The sequence below is a fragment of the Mustela putorius genome, unplaced genomic scaffold (genome assembly GCF_011764305.1).
Source record: "Mustela putorius furo isolate JIRA1106 unplaced genomic scaffold, ASM1176430v1.1 tig00000129_pilon_pilon_pilon, whole genome shotgun sequence".
Lineage (NCBI taxonomy): Eukaryota > Metazoa > Chordata > Mammalia > Carnivora > Mustelidae > Mustela > Mustela putorius.
The window spans coordinates 23,274,195-23,295,269 of NW_025421290.1; the positions used below are offsets into that span (position 1 = coordinate 23,274,195).

At 49.7% G+C, this 21,075-nt stretch overlaps 1 protein-coding gene across 2 annotated transcripts in view; it reads right to left on the reverse strand.

Annotated features, from left to right (window-relative positions):
- Window positions 1–21,075, reverse strand: part of SLC24A4 (solute carrier family 24 member 4) — a 167,257-nt gene that overhangs the window by 56,499 nt on the left and 89,683 nt on the right. For both annotated transcript variants that reach the window (XM_004739034.3, XM_004739033.3), the window contains exons 3-7: window positions 7,471–7,547; window positions 4,377–4,451; window positions 1,877–1,961; window positions 1,237–1,340; window positions 384–458 (exon numbers count right to left, since the gene is read on the reverse strand). In XM_004739034.3, the coding sequence (XP_004739091.1) occupies window positions 384–458; window positions 1,237–1,340; window positions 1,877–1,961; window positions 4,377–4,451; window positions 7,471–7,547 (416 nt within the window). The remainder of the gene's footprint in view (window positions 1–383; window positions 459–1,236; window positions 1,341–1,876; window positions 1,962–4,376; window positions 4,452–7,470; window positions 7,548–21,075) is intronic.

A 21,075-nucleotide genomic window follows, 5' to 3' on the forward strand; every position in this document is an offset into this window, starting at 1 on the left:
TCTTGTCACTCTTCCCCACACTAACAGACTCCAGAAACCCTGTTCCAGCTCTTCTGCCTTTCTCCGTGTTCCCCCAGCCGCCCGTTCTGCCTGCCTCCAGCCAGCCTCGGTCTCTCTCCTGCTCTCCGGGAAGCAGGGAACGCAGAAACTCCGATTCTCAGGCATCGGGCTCTAACGGAGGCTCTGAGGGCCCCTGAGGAGCAAAGGGCTTGAACTTAACTTCACGGACCATGGGACATGTGCTCTGACGTTTCCAAGGCCTTTTTGAATTCAAGGTGCTTGTTGGATTTGCTCCATAACCAGGGTGTCAGGCACGAGGTTTTCAGGCGAGGGAGGCAGAGTGGAGAGGGGATGGGGACAGAAACGGGCAGGGGGTAACTCACAGCAATGAGCACGATGACAGAGAGAGTGTAGTACACGGAGTCTCGGCACACAGCCCACCACGTCAGACGGACCACCTGCCAAGCAAAGGGCTGTCAGCTGCTGCTGGCTGGGGAGATGGGGGTGGTACGGGGACTAGCTTTCTCACCAGCCCTGAGCCCCGTAGGGGCAGGGATGCACCCACAGAGCTCCTGCTAACTGTGCCACCGGAAACAAGCCTCTCCCGGCTGCTCGAGGCCACCCAGTGCTCTCCATTGTATTTCGGCAACAGGACAAAAGTACACAGTGTTTGTAAGTGAGGGCCTAGCTGTTCCCTCTCCTCTGAGGTAACAACCTGTCTCACAGCAGAAGCCCAGGGTCAAGGCAGAGCCAGATGCTGGAAGCTTCTGGTGGTAAACTACCTCGCTTGGCCAGGTAGGGCCGACTCATGAGCCTGCTTCTTGGTGGGCGAGTGTAATGCCCCCAACAGCCCTGAGGACCAGGAAGATGGTCATGGGGTATCAGCAACAGGCCAGCTTCAACCTCCTTGCTAAGGAGGCCAAAGGCAGGCCTCAGATATTTCCAGAATCTAGCTCAGGGTCAAGGTTACAGGAGGGACCTCTCAAACATCTACTGCTGCTCAGTGAACACTCACCCTTGGCCCGGACAAGAGAGCCAACCCTGTCCTGCCCTCGGATCCGATGGTGCTGGATGTGGACAGAACATCAGATGCCACTTGTACCTGGGAGAACCCAAGCCTGGAGGGGGAAGCCGACTTGCTCAGCCTCAGTCAGTCAAGGGCACACTCAAGGTGAGGTCCCAGGTTCCCCTGCTGCTGTCCCTAGGTCACTCTACAAAGGGAGACGAACCACTGACCTGCCCCGCGAATAATCCACAAACGCCGATTATACACAGGATGTTGAACACCGCAGAGCCCACGATGGTCCCAACGCCAACGTCTCCATGGGTGATGAACACGCCTATAACAGGAAAGGCAGGGACCTTCCTGTGCCAGTCCTGCCCCCGCCCGCCCCGGGCTGCTGGGAGGGCTGTGTCCCCAACCCCATGGACGGAGGGAGTCGTTCTCCTCATCACATGCCTGCGGGGCTGAGGGGGACGGCAGAACCGGAGACAAGAAAGTGTCCTGGGCGACCAGCTAACTCCATTCCCCCCGCCCAAATTTTTTAAACACAGCTTTATCAAGATCTAAATCATATGCCATAAAACTCACCCATTCAAAGTATATGATAATCCCGTTTTTTGGTATAATCACAGAATTGTGCAACCATCACCACAATCTCATTCTAGAACATTTTTATCCTGCCCCCACAAAAGGAGCCCTCTACCCACCCGCCCTTTGCTCTCCCACACGCCCCAGGGAACCCGACTTTACTTTCTGTCTCCCCAGCTCTCCCGCTCTACAGTTGAGAAAACAGAGGCTCAGAGCTGACAAATGCCCTCACTGGTCAGGGGTGGGGGTCTGGGTCCTGGGTGCCCTGCTGGGGGCCTTTCTTACCAATAACAGAGGCAAACAGCTCGGGCGTCGAGCTTCCTGCGGCCATGAAAGTGGCTCCCGCCACATCTTCACTCAGATGGAGCTTCTGAAACAGAAGTGACCACAGACACTCAGGCGGTGAGGTGGGGACTGCAGACATTGTCACCAGACACGCCCACGATCATGGCAAGCGTGGGGGACTGCTGTGGCCAGAGTCGGGCACCTGGGCTGGCCGTGTCGTCTCCCAGCACCCTCAGCACATGCCTCCTGCTACTCTGTGGGCCACCCCACCCAAAGTCCCCTGTCCCCTTCCCCTGTCACTTTCTGCTCAATCGCCAAGCCCCTAAATGAGGTCACCTCTCGAACTGTACCCCCAGAGTCAGCTGTTCCCCTTGGACCGGTGGAAGAGTCTGGTCCTCCAATCAATGAAACACAAACCACCCAGTGAGGGTCTGAGGACTATGCTTGTGCCTTCCCCTCTGGACAGTGAAGGTTGGTCTTTTTCACCTCTGGATTGCCAGTGCCTAACTCAGAGTCTGGGACACAGTGGAGCTCAGGCAGCAGCCGTCTCCAGGGCCCATGCAGAACTTGGGTACCACACAGACTTGCCCAATTCAGGGCTGTGGGACCTAGAGGTCCCAGAGGCACAGTCTGGCCCTTGCATTCCAGAAGATCTTCTCCGTGGCAGCCCTGATGCCTGGCTGCTCATGGACTCAAAGACCCAGACAACCTAGTTCCGGGGATGAGGCTGGATCTCTGATAAGGCACACTCTCCTTAGCAAGGCCATGCTCCAGCCACAGAGGCCCATCCTCTGATCGAGAATATGCTGTTGGGGGCTTTGGATGCTGGGGGAAGCCACGAAGATTCTGGGTCTCCCTGAACCTGAACTTGAAGACACTTACTCAATGGTGCCCAGAAGGCATCTGGGCAGAGCTCAGTCTCCTCCTGCACCCACCCTCCCAAGTACCCTGGGCAGTCTGGGGTCAGCACAATCTCCCTGCTGACCTTGCTATAGGAAGCAGTCCCTCAGAGGGGTCGGAGCTCTGGGTTTCTGTCAAGCACTGATCCCCCAGGGCAGAAGCCCGGCCACCCTGACCTCATTGATCAGGAGAGGGTTCCACAGAAAATGATCTGCCCTCAGAGCATTTCCGGTATCTTCTAGCACATTACAAACCATTACAAACTCAGGTGAAGGCTCTGTCTTCACCTGAGCTATTCCTTCCTCCTAGAATGCCCTTCCTTGCCCTCTCTGCTTGGAGAAATCCTGACCACTTCAGAAGTTTAGATCAGATACCATTTCTTCCATAAAGCCCTCCTAGGCTTCTCCCCAACAGACACATTGTATTCCTCCTTTCGGCTCTTCAGTCCTTTGATGACTCTTACTGAGCCCCTTGCAGGGGACTTGCCCATAGGGCCAGGCCCATCCCCCTTTGCTCACGTCTGTGTCCTTACAGAGACGGGTAACCTGGAGGGGCCTTTCCACTGGGCACTGTCCTGTGCATTGGTCACCCATCCCCAGAGGCCATCTCCTGATTCTCTCCATACACTCTTTCTCTGGCTCAACTCGCTCATTGACCCACGGTTCAGTCTGAGTCGGGGGAAGATGGAGAGGTGAGCGAGGGGAGACTGGGGGTGGGGAAGGCCTTTGCACCTTGCTGCCACATTCTTCGCTCCTCAGGAGGCCCTATTCTGTGCTCAGCAGCAAGGAAGCCCCTGCCCTAACAAGCTCTGCCTCCAGCTGCAGATGTCACAACAACGACATGTTCTTCAAATAGGTAGGAGATTTCATGGGGGACAAAGTGTACCAAAGTCCAGAGCGGTCTGCACATGGTAGGTGCTGGAAGCGGAAGTAGTTATCCTTTCTTGGTTAGCGGCCAAGGGTAAGGCAGAACAGAGAGGCACCCTGGAGCCTTTAAAAAATTTTTTAAAAAAACATTTTATTTTTAATCTCTACACTCCATGAGGGGCTTGAACTCACAACCCTGAGATCAAGAGTTAGATGCTCTACTGACTGAGCCAGCCAGACGCCCCAGCACTGGAGTCTTACATGTGAGAAGAGAGAAGATAAGAGAGTCAAAAGCTCACAAAACAATGAGGAGGAGAAAACGTCAGCCTGAAAACACTGGACCAAAGGGCATTCTTTGCTCAGCCTCTGGATCCTCCCCCGAGACACGGATCCCCACCTGGTCCGCGCCACTTGCAGCTTGTGGGAAATGCTCCTTAAGGGGCAGGTTTAGCTTCACCAGTGACAGCTTGCTGGGAAACCAGAGGCCCTGGGCGCCGATGGCACGTGGGAGACCAAATCAGGGAGAGAATGGCCCCTGCCGACTCCGCTCTGGGGGTGTCAAAGCCAGGCTTTGCCGTGGCCACAGTAAGTGCGTGGCCAGTCGTCACCACCAGAGTGCTCCCTGCTCCCTCCTCTGGCCCTGAGGAGTCCCATGTCCTTGGTTGCCCCAGGCCCCCCAGCCCCAGCCTGGCTTTTCTGTGAGATCCCAAGTCCCTCCTATCCCCCCTACTTACCTCGCAGATCTTCTCCAGAGACGGAACAAAAAAGTCATCACAGACTATGGCCAAGGCATAGAACATGTACAGAGCCTGAGGAGGAAATGGGGGAGATGGTCAGCAAATGCACCTGCTGCTGAGGAGGCGTGGCTGGCCCGATGTCACGTCCCGAACCAGGCAGCTGTCGCACACTGCCAAGGCAGAGGCCGGGTGCACAGAGAGAGACACAGGAAAATTCCAACACCACAGAGATCTGCTCCCTCACGAGCAGATGGGGAAACTGAGTCCCAGGGAGGGGAAATAATGTGCTGGCAACAAAGGGGATGAGAGCTCAGGCCACGTGGTCTTGGGCTCCTTCTCCTCTTTGCAAAGCACCAGCTCTCTCCCCTGCACCATTTCAGGCTGCTCTCAAAAGGCAAGCTCTAAGCCTTAGGGCTAAGAAGGAAAGCATTTAGAATCACCAGTTTAAGAGTTTAAAGTAAGAACAATCCCAATCTTCCCCCTTCATTTTAGTGAAGGCACCATTTCCCTCTTACCACCCGGCTACTTGCTGCTGGAATGAATGGCAGTGAGCAAGCGAGCCAGCAGTTCCTGGGTTACTACCTAATGGTGGCAGAAGTTAAAATACACAAGCCATTCACACATAGAGTTCCATGGAACAAAGCATCCAGATGCTAATGCTTATTTTTGCCATGTGCCTTTGGATAAGTCACATTTCCAGGGCTCAGTCCCTTCATCTGTTTGATGACAGAGTGAGAACAGATCAGTAGTTTCCAAGTGGTTTTATATACATGGTTTTATATATCCCTGTCCTGTTCATCTTTCCACTCAACTCAACCTATGGGCCAGGCACTATTCTAGGCATCAGGGATCCATGGCTAACCTGCCAGGAAATGCCTCTGCCTCCTGTAACTGACCTTAGTGGGGCAAATAGACAAATAATGTGTAACTGTTGGGGGAAAGGCCAGTGCAAAGGCCCTGAGGTAGGAGTGAGCTTGATGTCCAAGGTCACTTATGCAGGTAGACCAGAGTGATAGTGATATGGAAGACAGAGGATGTGAGGTTGGAAGGACAGGCCATGCCCAGGGCCCATGGACAGATGGGACTTTGTGCTGAAGGCTGAGGGAACCATTTTTCTTCCAAGACAAAGTGATACAGATGCTCTGTTCACAAAACTGGGAAAGGCTGGGCTGCTTCAGCAAAAACAACTGTGACGTTGTTGGAGTAGCACACCAATGAATTGTGATTAAATAGACTGGAAGATCTATCAGCTGTGGCCAAGGCCTCTGAGGCAGGTGTCTTCTGCAGTCCAAGCATGGCTGTCCTTGGATCTGACTCATTACCTTTTGGTGTGGGGGGAGGGGAAGCAAAAAGAAACAAATAATGGGGGTTATAGGTGAAGGGAGAGAGGATCCTGCTGTGAAAATCTCAGGATACAGACTTGAGTTCATACCCCCAGGAATTTCCACAACATCCTCTACCTGGAGAAGGGGAGGCTGCATAGCTCTCCTGATGGTCTTGGAAACACGTAAGAGAAAAGGAGGCCGAGTCGGTCCCCACCACTCTGGCTGGGCAGCTCGGAGAACGTTCCTAGCGCTGCAGACAAAAACTGGCTCCAAAGCTTGCACCTTGTCTTTCTCTTAAAGAAGGTGTCAGCAAGGTTTTTCTGAAACAGTCAGACAGTAAATATTTTGGTCTTGACAGGTCACACAGTCTCTGTCACAATGATTCTGTGGCTGTAGAATAGAACATGGTGTGTGTGTGGCTGGATTCCAATAAAACTTTATTTATAAAAATCAGGAGGTGGGCTAGATTTGGTCCTCTAACCATCGTTTGGCTCATGTCTGCTCTAAAGGCTCCTGCAAAAACCCTGAGGTGTTTTCAGGTTCGGGAGAGAAGGTTTTGTCTTAGCAATGCCAAGACTTTCCTGAGGCAGAGCCCTAGAGCTATGGGATTAATTTGCCAAACCCACAGCCTCTCAGTGAAAGAGGAGGGCGTGGGAAAGCCAGGGGAACTAGAAAGATAATAACTCTCTTACGGAAATACACAGGCCTGTCATCCAATATTTGCCTACAACTTTCACTGTCATTAACGGTTTATCCTGTTAATTAAAACTTCACTCATTCATTATTCTCAGGGGGCTACTCTCTCCGCAAGAATCCCAGCTTTCGCTTTCTGAATTCTCTCTTGCAAAGGCTAATACTTGGTGGGGCTTATAGAAGCAAATAGTGCTGGGTGGTCAGGGAACCTAATTAAAGGAAAATCTGCCGTGTCCCAAGCGGAAAAGCAAATCGTGAGCACTTTTGTTTCTCCACACCATACAAAAGGACTGGCGAACCTTTTCTGCAACGGGACAGACAGTAAATATTTTTGGCTTTGTGAACCACGTCACTGTATTATACCTACTTTGGGACTGAAGCACAAAAGCAGCCACAGAGAATACAGAAACGATGGGAAGGGCCATATTCAAATAAAACTTTATTTACAAACAACAGCCACGGCTTCAGGCTGCAGTTTGCTTACTCTTGTCAGAGAAGAGCAACATTTGCCTGTACTTGAGGTTTGGACCCGCTAGTCCTTTTTAAATTGGTGTCTGAGGATTCCACCATTGTCATCAAGTCTCATCTGAAGACAGAGGGAAATTTGAGAAAGGGTGCGCCGAAGTTTTAAACTATGGTTACGTCAAGGTGGTGAGATGTGGAGTGGGAGTGGAGGATCATGGGAATTGTGGCAGCAAGCGTGCACAGAGCACTTCTTATCTGTTGTGCAATGTCTAGTGCACTTTACTCACACTCACGCATGGCTGGGAATGTTTTCGCATGGCTAGGAAAGATGCTGTCGCTCCCTTTTCAGGAAAGCAGAAAATGGGGCCCAGGAAGACTTGGGAGTCTTGTCTTGGCTCTGGGGTCACTTGCTGGGCAACACAGAGCCAGTCACCCGACATCTTTAAGACTCTGGTTTTTTGTGGTTAAAATGGGTCCAGCACCTGTTCTCCCAGATGTCATCTTACAAGGAAGGGACATCTTTGATGTGCTATGGCTTGTCCGTGCTCTGCAGACACGCTCTGGCTGCCTGAGGTGTAGGAATAGCCTATCCCACCCAGGCCACTTACACCGAGGATATGCAGCAGGACGGCTCCGTGTTGTCGCTCCTTGTTGGAGAACAGGTCTGTGGGGAACTCGTGAATCGCTGGAAGACAAGAGGACACAGCAGGGGGTTAGTTATCAATGGGTCCCGTGATGGCCTCACTGGCAGCATGAGAGTCCCCTGTGGATCTCGAGAACCTGCTAGGCTTTCAGCTACCCCAGGAGGGGGCCAGCCAGCTACAGCTCCCACGGCCACAGCATGCCCACGCTCTTCAGAAAACATTGCTGAGTACCGAATTATCCACAGATGCTCTAGAAACTTGGAATTGACCTAATTTAACATATCCCTTGCAATTTTTTAAAAACATATGAAACACTTCCTACCCACTAGGATGGCCAAGAGAGATAATAACAAATATTAGCAAGGACACAGAGTGGTTGGAACCCTCATAACTGGTCAGGGGGTACAGCCACTGTGGCAGGACAGTCTGGCAGTTCTCAAAAGGTTGAACATCGAGTTACAACACAACACAGCGAGTCTATGTCCACACAAAATTTGCACGGGGATGTTCATGGCAGTATTATTCATAGGCACCAAAATATGGAAACAACCCAAACACCCATCAGTGAATAAACGGGTAAATAAAATGTGGTCTATTCCAAATGTGGAATATTCCCATACAAGGGAATATTCAGCCATACAAAGACAAAGCACGGATGCATGGAACCTCACAGACGAAAACATGATGCTGAGAGGACTCCATCCCGCGGGACCACATATTGTAAGATTCCATTAATATAAAATTCCAGAAGAGGCAAATCTAGAGAAACTGAGGTAGATTAGTGGTTGCCTAGGGCTGGAAAGCAGAATGGTTTGGGGGATAACTGTTAAAGGGTGCAGGGTTTCTTCCGGGGTTTATGAAATTGTCCTAAATTGTGATGATGTTTGCCCAACTACCAACACCCTAAAAGTCACCCAATTATATACCTTAAATAGATAAATTGTATGGTATGGGAGTTCTATCTCAATAAAGATGTTAGAGGAAAACAAAGTAGAAAAATGTCAAAATACACCAAAAAGAGAAATCAGGGGATGGTTCCTCGCTTTGTCCGAGGATTGTGATGACATTCCCAGCAGACAGCTGGGTCCCCAGTGGCTTCAACCCCCACTTGGATCTGCTACAAACACAGTCCCGTTGGCAGTCAGGCAGAGGCTGGAGACGGTCAGTCCCGCTCGGGAGGGCAGGTTCTCTGTACTCACACTGCCATGAGGTTCAGATCTTGCCTCGAATGTTCACAGCCGTGTCTACACGGACAGTTCCTTAACCTCCGTGTACCTCAGTTTCACCATCAGTAAAATGGTAAGATGGACCTTAATAATATGCCTCACTTTTTCAAACATTTCCAGCCTGTGGCGAATTTCAGATGTGCCCTCCCAGGATTCTGCAATATGATTCTCTGGCCACTGCCAAGTCAGAATCCTCTCACACCAGAGTCATTTCTGGTCCCGTCTACCCTCCCAGAGCTCAGGGACAGGTGTTCTCCGGCAAAGCACTTCTAGCTCCGCCCAGGCCCACTGACTCCACCTCTCAACCTCTCCTTCCACCCATGATGGAAGAAGATCCATCTCAAGATCCCCAAAGTGGTCAAGTGACATCGGCTGGGTTGGGGATGGCAGTGCTGGCACAAGGAGGAAAAACTGCCGTCCCCCTAGTTGGATATACTCTCAGCAGAACCACACACACAGGGAACATGGTCAAAGGGAGAGAGGCTACCACTGGCACACCGCCATCTTGGGTCATTGAGTTCCACGTCACAGTCCCTCCTTTGGCCCCAAGAATGCTCCTGTTGGGGTGGGTACCTGTTATGGGCTTTCATCATCCTAGACAGTGGGTGGCTCTGTGACATGCAGAGCCTTCTGCATTAGGAATCACACACTCAGATTCTATGGTATCACCCCTAACACTCCCGAGGGATCTGAGCAACTTATTTGCTTCTTGGCCTCAGGAAGTTCACAGGGAATGAAGGAATAATTCCTTCTCACCTCACTCCCCCCTTCGAGATGACCGATGGATGAGATGACTGAAGTCATTTATGCAAGTCCTCAGTTGGACACTCCCAGAGCCCCACGTCTTCATCCCATCAGCTAGAATGGAAGCTTCTGGAAGGCAGGGATCCACACTGCCCTGTATTATTACATCCTCTGTGCCTTAGCCAGGCCCGACACTGCAGTGGGTTCCCAAAACACTTTAACAGTTGATTGAACTAAAAAATGTTAAAATACGAATAAAAATGCCCGTCTATATCCTCTCATCCTATTAGGATGCTCTTATTACCCTCACAAACCGCTTAAACACCTAAAAAGGACAACAGCTTCATGGTGGGTGCTCCATAAAGGCTCGCAAAGAAACTTCCAGGACAAAAAAAAAAAAAAAATCCTGTCTCTGTAAATACAATTTGGCCTTCAGCTCTGAGAGTGATGATTTTCTCCCTTACGTGGAAAATCTTGTTTTCTAAGACTAGATTCTCCCGCAAGGCCTAGAAAACATCAGCTTCCCCAGACACCCAGAAAACGTTCCCACTTTAAAACAAGCAACTTTAATGAAATATGGATTCTTTCACTTATTTTTTTCCTGTAATCAAAATTCTTTAATAGAACCACTGCTGTCATTTCAAGAGCGGGGACCTGCTCCCAGGTCTGCGGGCTCAGAGATGCTCATTATAAGGGGGGGGGGATGCTTGGCATTCCTGGGGCTGGATATTTTTCCAGGAGAAATCCAACAGTCTGGGGTATTTCAAGGCAAATCAATAGATGCTTCTGCCCTGAAAATTAGAGATGGTTCCTGATTCTCCAAGACAGTGGGCTGAGAGATGCTGATTTATTCAATCCTGGGAATTCTTTTGAAAATTAGAAGAAAGTAATGTGCATTTCTGCTGTGAGGACGTATCATCTGGGCTCCAGCAGGGGAGAGATATGGATGATAAATGGCTTTGTCCTTGGTAGGAGCAGGCTTCTACTGGTTCAGCCACTGTACCAAGCTTGCTTTGCAACCCTGCATAGAAACTGGATGGTGGCAGAGGGGAGGGCAAACCATCCAGGAATTAATTTTGCCAGCCAAGACAGAGTTACCAGCAAAGCTATCAGCTGCCCATGACCCATTGACCTCTGTACCCACCCGAGTCTTCTGGAAATATCCCGAACCCATGAGGCAGGTCCTGCAGCCATAAATGTCCAACGCTGTGAGACTCAGAGGGGAAAGCAACCAGCTCAGGGACCCCAGCTATAGAAGCCTGGACTCACCGTGGGACCCCATGTTCCTTGTTTGGCATTAGGGGCTGTCTCTCACACAGAGGGACATCCCATGGCAAAGTGGGAAAGAAGACCTGAACTGGAGTCTTGGCACAACGACTCACAAGCTTTTGGGACCCTGCTGAGTCTGTCCCTCCATTTCTTCAGTGGCACTCTGCTGCCACGTGAGCTGGTAGAATGGTCACTGTGTCTGTGTGGTTGCTACAGGTCATAATGGCCATACTGCCCTTCCCAGTTGGCAGCTGGTAGCAGAGACCAGTCTGCTTCCTGGTTCAGGAATCAAATCTTCTGGAAACTGACATCTGGGGTACAGGCCATGGAGCACACCCAGCAGGAATGCTGTCCATCCCACCTCTGTCACCAACAGCAGCAACTTCAAAACCACACACAGTGTATGGAGCTGCTCAGTACACGGGTTCTAGAAGCAGGTGGCAGGGTCCAGGAAGGGCCTCTGCCCCTCGTGTGTTACTTGCAGGACCTTAGCAAGCCTCTTGACACCTCTGAGGCTGTCCTCTTGTCTCTAAGTGGGGATCACTGCAGAGCCTCCCCCACCCCCACCCCGCCAACCGGCTGCTGTAAGGGTTAAAGGACGCTCAGCACTCAGCCCATTAGGCAGCTGTCCTACAGACCCTACCCTTGATGCAAGGCTGTTTGCCGTGGCTCCGGGGCTGAGCCTTGGGTTTGTGAAAGCAAAAGGGGAGACAAAACCAGCTTAGTGGGGGGAAGAGCAGGAGACAGCGCATGAGATCAGACCAGGATCTGGATGCTGGGTCCGCTTAATCCCAGCTTCCTGAGAAAAACTCTCCTCCTGGGCTTGCTGGGATCAGGAACCCCTGGGCCATGTTCAAGGGCACGATGCTTGCACGGCTGCAAGGGGCCGAGCCACTCGGTCTGCTCAAATCCTCACCAGAGGAATCAAGGGGGCAGGCACGCACGGCTTTTGAGGTCATGCCTGAGCCTTTAAGCTGCAGAAATCTGGCAGGGGTGGGTGTGGGGAAAGGGAAGAGATGCATCTGCAGGTGGAAACTAGGGATGATCCCAGCACCCTGACACTGGGGGATGGGGGTGGGGGGAGCCCAGGGAAGAGGAGGGGAAGGACAGTTGCCAAAGACACAGCAGCCTCTGCCCACCTCCCTTTTAAGATTCTCTCCTTTGGACTTTGGTGCCCAGAACCAGCTTCTCCATTACTTGTGGTTCTGAACACATCCTTCTGCTTATACCTCAGATGTCGGCCTCCCTCCCATTCATCCAACTCTACTGTGTGTGGGCAGGTGGGAGCTGTGTGTGCATGTATATATGTGTGTGTGGGGGGGTATCTTTCCCACCAGGTGCCTTCCTGGATATCAGAGGGCAAACTGTAAGGCCCATGGGAACAGAAGCACCTGCAACCCCCCTCTCCACCACCAGCTACCTGGCTAACACCCTATAAACGAGACCCCTGGGGCACACTTGACCTTTTCTGTTGACAAACTTACACGGATGATGCCACTGTATTTCAGAATCCCTGAGTCAGTCTTGCCCTTTCAAGGCTCCGTACTTCTGCCAACATCGCTGCTCATTTTCAAAATGTATTAATTTGTTCAACAAGTATTTGCTAATAGGTGTCGGGCCTTCTGGGAAAGGGCAGACGGGAGCCTGAGGCACCTGTGGGCTTGGCGCTCTTCCTCTCGGAGGGTGACTTGACTTTCAGAGAAAGCCAAAGTCATCCAGAGAACAGCAGGATGTTGAGATGGCAAATACCCTGACCCTGAAAGCATATAGATCAATACATACTTCTCGAGCATCACCGTGCGCCAGGCACAAGCATTCACTATGAGTGTCGCAGATGGACCACAAGGGGCTGGAGGCAGTAGGACAAGTAAGCAAATGATTGAGAGACAGTGAGAAGCTTGCAGGGATGGTGGTGAGAGAAGCCAGCCAGGCAGGTTACTGACCCGAGGGGGCGTGAGCAGGAAACCCATGGAGAGTGGGGCACCCACATCAAGTCTTGAAGAAGGCATTACAAATCTTTCAAAGCCCCTTCCGTCTGCCACATCGGTCGCCATTCTCTTGAAGAGGAAATGGAGGACCTTAGAAGCTGGATTTGCCCAGCCAACGCCAGGCTCTTTATCTCAGAGCATGTTATCTGAAACAGAGACACATTGGGACAAATGCCTTCTTTATCCAAGGACAGGCTCTGTCCTCCTGAAGCTCTAAGGGCCAGGGCAAGATGTTGTGCTTTTGAAAAGAGGGCTGCACATGCAGGCCATAGGCCAATTCTGCTGACAGTCCGTGGCCCAGCCTGGCAGAGGTCTTGTCCATTACTCCGTGGATCTGGGAAAACCTGTCACTCCTCTCCTCAACCTACCTGAAACATTTAATAAAACTGATCACTTCCTGTTTATGGATGTATGAACATATAAATGAATGAGCAATATATCCACCCACCCACTGACCCAAGTTACATATAGAATTCATTCTTTGGGACATACACTCCCATGGGTCTTGAAAGCCACCCATCACATCCCAAGACAGAACATTCCATCACCCCCAAAATTCCCTTGTGCTTTTTGCAATCAATGCCCCTCTGCACCCCAACTCCTAGCCACCACTGGTGTGTTTTCTTTCCCTACAGCTTGCCTTTCCCAAGATGTCATATCAATGGAATCATACAAGATGCTGCCTTGCCTTCTGGTCTCTTCTGGTCTTTTTCACTGGACAAAACACATCAATATTCACCCATGTTGCTGTGTCATCCCACCTCCACACGATGTTCTCTCTTAGTTTCTTGGACTCCCCCACTCTCCTCACTTGCCCAGTGGCCTTTAGAGGCCCCTCCCTCATGGAACCCCAAATACTGTGACTCACAGAGCTCTTCCCCAAGCTCTCTTCTCTCCATCTATGCACCTTCCCCACATGATCTTGGTTTTGACTTCCTAATCTCTGCAGACTTCTTCCAAATCCCAATCTTTCCCAAGTTCAAGACCTAACCCACCCAGCTACCAACTAAATGTCACACCTTCACCATCCTCGAAATACCTGAAACCTGTCCCCAGTGAGTGGTCCACCATCCATGTTGGTTTGCATGAAAGAAATCCTGGTGTCTGTTCCTCCTCCTCCCCCATGCTCTGTGATGGGTGGACAGGGCTAACTGGCACCCCGCTTCCATGAGCCTTCCCATCAGGGATGCCAGTACAGTGCACGAGGCTATGCATTGCACGGTCACACATACCAGCTCTGTTCCCTGTTCTGTGGAGTCTGGACAACCTTGAAGCTGGGGCTCTGCATGAGAAGTAGGTTCTGCCAACTTAGGAGACTAGGAGGAAGGACAAGAGGCAGAGGAGTTCCTCCTCTGACAACCTTGGCTACAGAGGTATAAAAGTAGAGAGGCTTTCCTGGCAACAGGACACATTTCCTTATTCCTGCCAAGGTTGTCTTTGAACTTGATCTTCCCCTTTGCAGATCTTGTTCCTTTAGCTCTTCTTACAATTTCATAAGCACATTGTTCCCTGAAATTCCTTTCTGTGTAAAATGTGGAGAAGGGCTTCTATTTCCTGTACGGAGCGCTGACTGCTTTCAGCCCTCTGCCCGCCTTCAGCCATGCCCCACGCACAGGGTCCTGGCAACCTCACCTCCCATGTGGCTTGGGTCCACCCACCTCTCCAGCTCCATCAGCCTCTCCAGTGCGTGTCTTCTCTCGACCTGCCCCCTTCTGTGCTCCGCCCGCAGCCAGACCAGCTCCTTCCCAGGCATGGGGAGCTCGAAGCCCTTCAACGGTTCCCAGCTGCTCTGAGGATAAATGCCCACACTGGTGGCACAGGGCGGCCCCACCATCTCTCACCTCCTCCCGCCACCACCTGCCACCTGCCCTCCCACGCTGGCTCCACGCGAGCCTGTGAGCCGCCAGGTGCTGGCACCAGCTGGGTGTTCGGGAAACATCCGTGGGGTGAATGAGCCTTTGGACACAAACCTGCTAGAACGAGCTCTGCCCAAGGGATGCCCCAGAGGGGGGCTGGCCGGCCCTGCTTCCTCGGCTCTGGCCTTCCAAGGTGCTGCCTGGATGCTAAGCTGTGACCTTCCCTAGGAGCAAAGGGTTTGACAGAAATGTGCCTCCATAAAAGGCAGATCTTTAAGAGACTCTAAATCTGACAAAACAGGGTGGCTGGGGGGAGGGGAAGTGTGGAGAGGGTGGTTGTGTGATGGACATTGGGGAGGGTATGTGCTAGGGTGAGTGCTGTGAAGTGTATAAGCCTGACGATTCACAGACCTGTACCCCTGGGGCAAATAATACATTATACGTTAATAAAAAAAATTTTTTTTTAAAAAAGGCGGATCTTTCTTCAACCTTTCAATCAGCTGACTCTCTTTGCGGAATATAAACTGTGAAGTGAATTTTTCAAAACAGAAAAAAAATATCGCCTCCAAACACGCCATTCTCTTTCTCGCTCCCTCTCTGCTTTCTACCTCGGTTAAAAATAACCCCACATTCGGAGCCCTGACGTTTATTCTGAAACGATGTAAGCTAGACTGTGAGGACGCGGAAGGAATTTAAATAGTTTCAAACTTCCATCATTTCAACTTATGTGTTTTAGAAACCACCCAAGTGCCAGAAACCAAAAGCAAAAAAAAAAAAAAAAAAAAAAAAAAAAAAAAAAAGAAGAAGAAGAAAGAAAAGAAAAAGAAAAAAATCGTGATTTCCCCCCCAATTCTATGATTTAAAATAACTTCACAAAGAATTTTATACCTTTCATGGGCAATAGCTGAGATGTCTAGGTTTTATACCATCACCCTTGTGTCTCCACCAGGAGCAAAAATAATGAAATCACTGGCCTAACCAGCATTAAAAGGAGTTTAAAAATCCTCTCTTTTTTTTTTTTTTCCCCCCAGCACATTTCGAAAGAGATGAAGCACCGCAAAGAAATAAAGATATGACTGGAAGATCCAGCAGAAGGACTGCTCTCTCTGGGAGCAACCCCCGTGGGATTTTAGGGCTGGAAGAGGATCCAGATGCTACCTGGCCCCGGGGTCCTGCACCGAGGACAGGGCACAGGCTTACCAAAATCACAGGGGCAACATCGAATCCAACACTGCCATCCCTCCCTCCCTCCCTGGCCTGACGCTGAGCATCCTTGTCCTGATCACGAGAAGCACCTAAGCCCCCATTTTAAAGGGAAGAAAAGGACACTGAAGTCCAGGGACATCAGGGGCTTTACTCAACATCACAGCTACTTAGCAATGGGATTAAGAGCCCAGATGGACACATGGACATGGCCACAGCATACAGGATAGCAGGACTCCGACTCATGTGTCTGGAAGCCCAGGAAGCCCAACCATGACAGGCCCAGATGATCAGAGCTTGGCCAGCGAGGGCCGGCTTCCCTGCTGCTCGTCCCCAATTCCAACCCAAGAACACCAGTGAAAGCTAAATATGTCCCCTAGAATGGGCTGAATAAAACTCATGTCTACCAGGAAACTTATTTAGAAATTAGATAAACAGATAAAGATGAAAAGATACACACACACACACACACACACTGGAGTATTACACAGCCATCGAAAACAACGAAATCTGGGCATTTGCAACAACGTGGATGGAACTAGAGCGTCTTAGGCTAAGTGAGACAAGTCAGTCAGAGCAAGAAAAATTCCGTATGATCTTGCTCATAGGTAGAATTTAAGAAACAAAGCAGATGAACATTGGGGAAGGGAAGGAAAAACAAAAGACAAAACCAGAGAGGGAGACAAACCATAAGAGGCTCTTAACCATAGGGAACAAACTGAGGGTCGTTGGAGGGGAGAGGGGTGGGGGGCTGGGGTAACTGACTGACGGGCATGAAGGAGGGCACGTGGTGTGAGGAGCACGGGGTGTTCTATGCAACTGATGAATCCCCGAACTCTACCTCTGAAACTAATAATACACCATATGTTCATTAAATTGACTTTAAATTAAAAAAAAAAAAAAAGAAAGAAATGAGGTATGTGAGCTCGCTAGGGTTGCCACAACAATAGACGAGGGGGCCTAAACAGATAAATCTAATCATTAATGAAAAAAACACACAAAATTGCAGCTACGAACAAATAAGCCAAAGAAAAGAACCGGAAAGAAATACACCAAAGCCAATCCAGGGGGTTGCAGCAGGTGGAGGAATCCTAAGTGGCTTTCTCATGTCTGGTCCCCTCCCCACCCCACCCCAGTGTGACCTCCTTCTGACTATGCAAAGACCCTATTTCCAAAAAGGTCACATTCAGACATAACCAAGGATTAGGATCGCAACCTCTCTTTTGATGGGGGGGGGGGGGACACAATTCAACCACAACAACACTCATATTGTTGACTTGATTAACTCTCGTGGAACACAGACATAGAAAATAATTCCCTGTAAAAGAGCTCTTAAGAAGACAAAGAAGTGGGGGCAACTGGGTGGCTCAGTTAGTTGGGCAACTGCCTTTGGTTTAGATCATGATTCTGGAGTCCAGGGATCGAGTCCCACATAGGGCTCCCTGCTCTGCAGGGAGTCTGTTTCTTCCTCTGACACGCCCCCCCATCTCATGCTTGCTCTCTCTCTCATCTTCTTTTTCTCTCTGGAATAAATAAATTTTTAAAAAATAATAAAAAAAAAGATGAAGCAATGTCCATGATGAAGTCTTCTATATGCTCTGCTTTCCCCAGGACCGTCCGGATTCACATCTGCTGTCCAGAATGATTAACAGTGCCCCTCCACTCTCAAAAGTGTCCTAGTCTGGATGATAAATTTCATGGCCACTCTGCTCATTAGGAGTTCACTGACCTGAAGTAAAAATTAATATCAATTAGCCAAGAGAGTTCAAATTAATCTGAACAGGAAGGACCTCTATCAGTTCCAATATGGACACTCAGCACATTCTTCTCCTTGTCAGCCTCAAGTTCAATGAGGTAAGTAGTTCTTGGGGAAAGGTAGTTGCTGGAACACCTCTCACCAAGGACACTCAGATCTAGGCGAGGTTGGATGACCTGCCAACAGTGAGTGGTCCAGTGTCCCCACTAACTAGCAATGGACCTAGAGGAAGGTTGGAATGCCCCCCCTTCACCTCTATTTGGTCCTGTGGTCACGGCTGAGCTGTATGCTGGATGGAATGGTTAATTTTGTGAGGCAACTTGACTAGGCTATAGTGCTCAGCCATTTAATCAAGCACAAATTCTAGGTACTAGCATGTGGATATTTTGTGAATGTGCTTAACATCTACCTTCAATATGACTTTAAGTAAAGGAGACTGTGCTTGAGTACATTGGTGGGGCTCATCTAATCAGTTGAAGACCTTTAGAGAAGAATTCTGCCTCAAGACTGAAGCATCAGCTCTTGCCTGGAGAGTTTCCAACCTGCCTGGCCATTTTATAGATTTCAGACTTGCCAGTCCCTGTAATCACATGAGCCAAGTCTGTGACATAAATCCCTTTATGGGTGTGTGTGTACATATGCCTCCTATTGGTTCTTTTTCTCTCAAGAATTCTGACTGAAACACTGGACCTTGGCCAACTAGGCCTGGGAAATAGAGAATGAGAAGCCATTCCTGTGCCCTAGATGAGGGAGAAGCAAGAGCCCAGGTGATGGAGGGACAAGCTCATAGAGTTCACAGAGGGACGTGCCAGGCTGCTCTATTTCATAACCCACCACTGTGGGTCAGGGTCAACCCTTCAGCACTCTTACGCTGCCTCCCCACCTCAACCCCTGAGGTCCCCTGTTTAGCCATCTTTCTCTTTGGCACCATTCTGTCTCCCTCCCAAGTGGCCTCAAGGCAAGAAGTATGGGGTGGGGATTTAGCAGACAGGGACAAAGTTTATCAGTCCTATATGGGAAGGCACAATGAGACCCTCCCAGGAGGAACAGAATGGCTTCTCCTTTCCTGATAAAGGCATGGAAGGTGGTCCCTCACTGAGCACTGGCTGAGGAAATATGTGGTCCTTGGAAATATTCACACTTCTTTTTCTTTCTTAAATTCAAGTTAGTTAACATAGAGTGAAGTATTGGTTTCAGGGGTAGAATTTCATGATTTATCACTTACCTACAACACCCAGTATTCATGCCAACAAGAACCCGCCTTAATGCCTGTCCCTCATTTAGCCATCCCCCACCCATCTCCCCTCCCAGCAACCCTCAGGGTATTCTCTATATTTAAGAGTCTTTTATGATTTGCTTCCCTCTCAGTTTTTCTTACTTCTCATTCCCTTCCCCTGTGTTCATCTGTTTTGTTTCCTAAATTCCACATATGAGTGGAATCATATGGTAATTGTCTTTCTCTGACTGCCTTATTTTGCTCAGCATAATGCCCTCTAGTTCTGTGCATGTCATTGCAAATGGCAAGATTTCCTTCTTTTTGATGGCTGAGTAACATCCCAGGATGTGCAAGCACATGCGCACACATGTGCGTGTGTGTGTGACATCTTGGACATTTGGGCTCTTTTCCGTATTTTGGCTATTGTGGACATTGCCCCTATAAAATTGGGGTGCAAGTGCCCCTTTGAATTACGATTTTTGTACCCTTAGGATAAATACCCAGTAGTGCAATTGCTGGGTCATAGGGTAGCTCTATTTTTAGCTTTTTGAGGAACCTCCATGCTGGTTTCCAGAGTGGCTGCACCAGCTTGCATTCTCACCAGCAGCACAAAAGGGTTCCCCTTTCTCCGCATCCTCGCCAACATCTGTCATTTCCTGGGTTGTTGATTTTAGCCATTCTGACTGGTGTGAGGTGGTATCTCACTGTGGTTTTGGTTTACATTTCCCTGATAACGAGTGATGTGGAGCATCTTTTCATGTGTCTGTTAGCCATCTGCTGTCTTCTTTGGAAAAGTATCCATTCACATCTTCTGCCCATTTCTTACCTGAATTATTTGTTACCCTTCTAAAGAGACCATCTAGTGCTTAACTAAATGGTGGTTGAATGACTAATAGGTAAGCTTTGGCCACAGAGCCCCCACTTTCCTAAGATCTCAGAACAAAACACTCTGCCTAATTCCTTCTAGGCTCTGTGCTCATTCTCATCCTTGGCTTCTGTCAAAACATTTCCAATAAAGAGTCACTAGGGTCTGAATTTTATTCTTGGCTTTCCTTTGTGAGCTGGTGGAAAATTACTTAGCTCCTTAGTTTCCACAAAACACCATGAGATTTGAGGAAGCTCTTAGCTTGTTATAAATGGGAGATTCATCCAAATCACAGAAGAAAATCTCTCCTTAGATGTTTTCCCAGGCCCATCCCTCCCTCTTCAAAACATCAACACAGGAGGCAGTCAAGAATGAGACCACGTACTCCGTACGGGGAGTCTAGAAAGTTCGATGCTGGCCTCAGTTAATGCAGACACTAACTTTGACAGACCTGACCTCAGTTTCCTCTTCAGTAAGAGGAGAGCTGAGGTCATCGGAGCCATGGACCATGATCATTTCTCAGCTCAGGGTCATTGGTGTTGAGTGCCCTTGCTAGAGAGAGCCCCGCACGAGGCAGGAGGGAAGCAATTTCTTAATCCAGGAGAGCAATGGCCCACTACCCCCCAGCCCCTCTCTCTCTCCACTTCACTGCCCAACACTTCAGACTTTTATCACATCTTGTGTTTAGGATAAAAAGTTAGAAATGTTGACTCTACACAAGTCACTGACCTTCCTTACTTGTCACGTGCCATGTTGTGCCACAAACAGACACACACAAATACTGAATACTTCTGTTTCCCAGAAAGGATGGCAGGATTTCTCTACATCTCCACAGACTTCAAGGCATCCCATTTAAAACCCACACAGCCCTCAACCGCAAATTCCCCATTTACAGGCCTAAGCTGGGCCACAGGATGAAAGACAGGGGCCTTGAACTTCCACGCTGACCACCTAACATGGGAAGAAGCTGCCCAGACTGTGGGCCAGAACTGGGAATGTAAGCGGCCTGTTTGCAGGGAAAGCTGGACGGAGGAGCGTGTCAGCACGGGCTTTGGAAGATAGTCAGGGAGGGGAACGACTTATAAGACAGCAAGGGGAAAAGCAGGACTCCAGCCATTCCTCAGGAGAATTCTGAGCAATGCCGTCCCCACAGAGCTGCGTTGTCCAGGAAACAGCCAATGAGCTTGTTTCCACACAAGGTGAGCATCACCTTTCAAGGGGAGTCCAGCCAGCATCCTCCCGTGGGCTTTTCAGAGGGTCAGTCACTGCACAAGATGGTGAATAAACGTCCTACCAAGGGCCTATGAGTGACAAAGTCCCAGCACATGGTGAATTCTATACGAGCAGAGAATGTTTTCGGACACATTAGTGTTTTCAGTTTTGGGGAGTAGATACCCATAGTGGAATGACTGGATCATATGGTAATTCTGTTTTTTAACTTTTTTT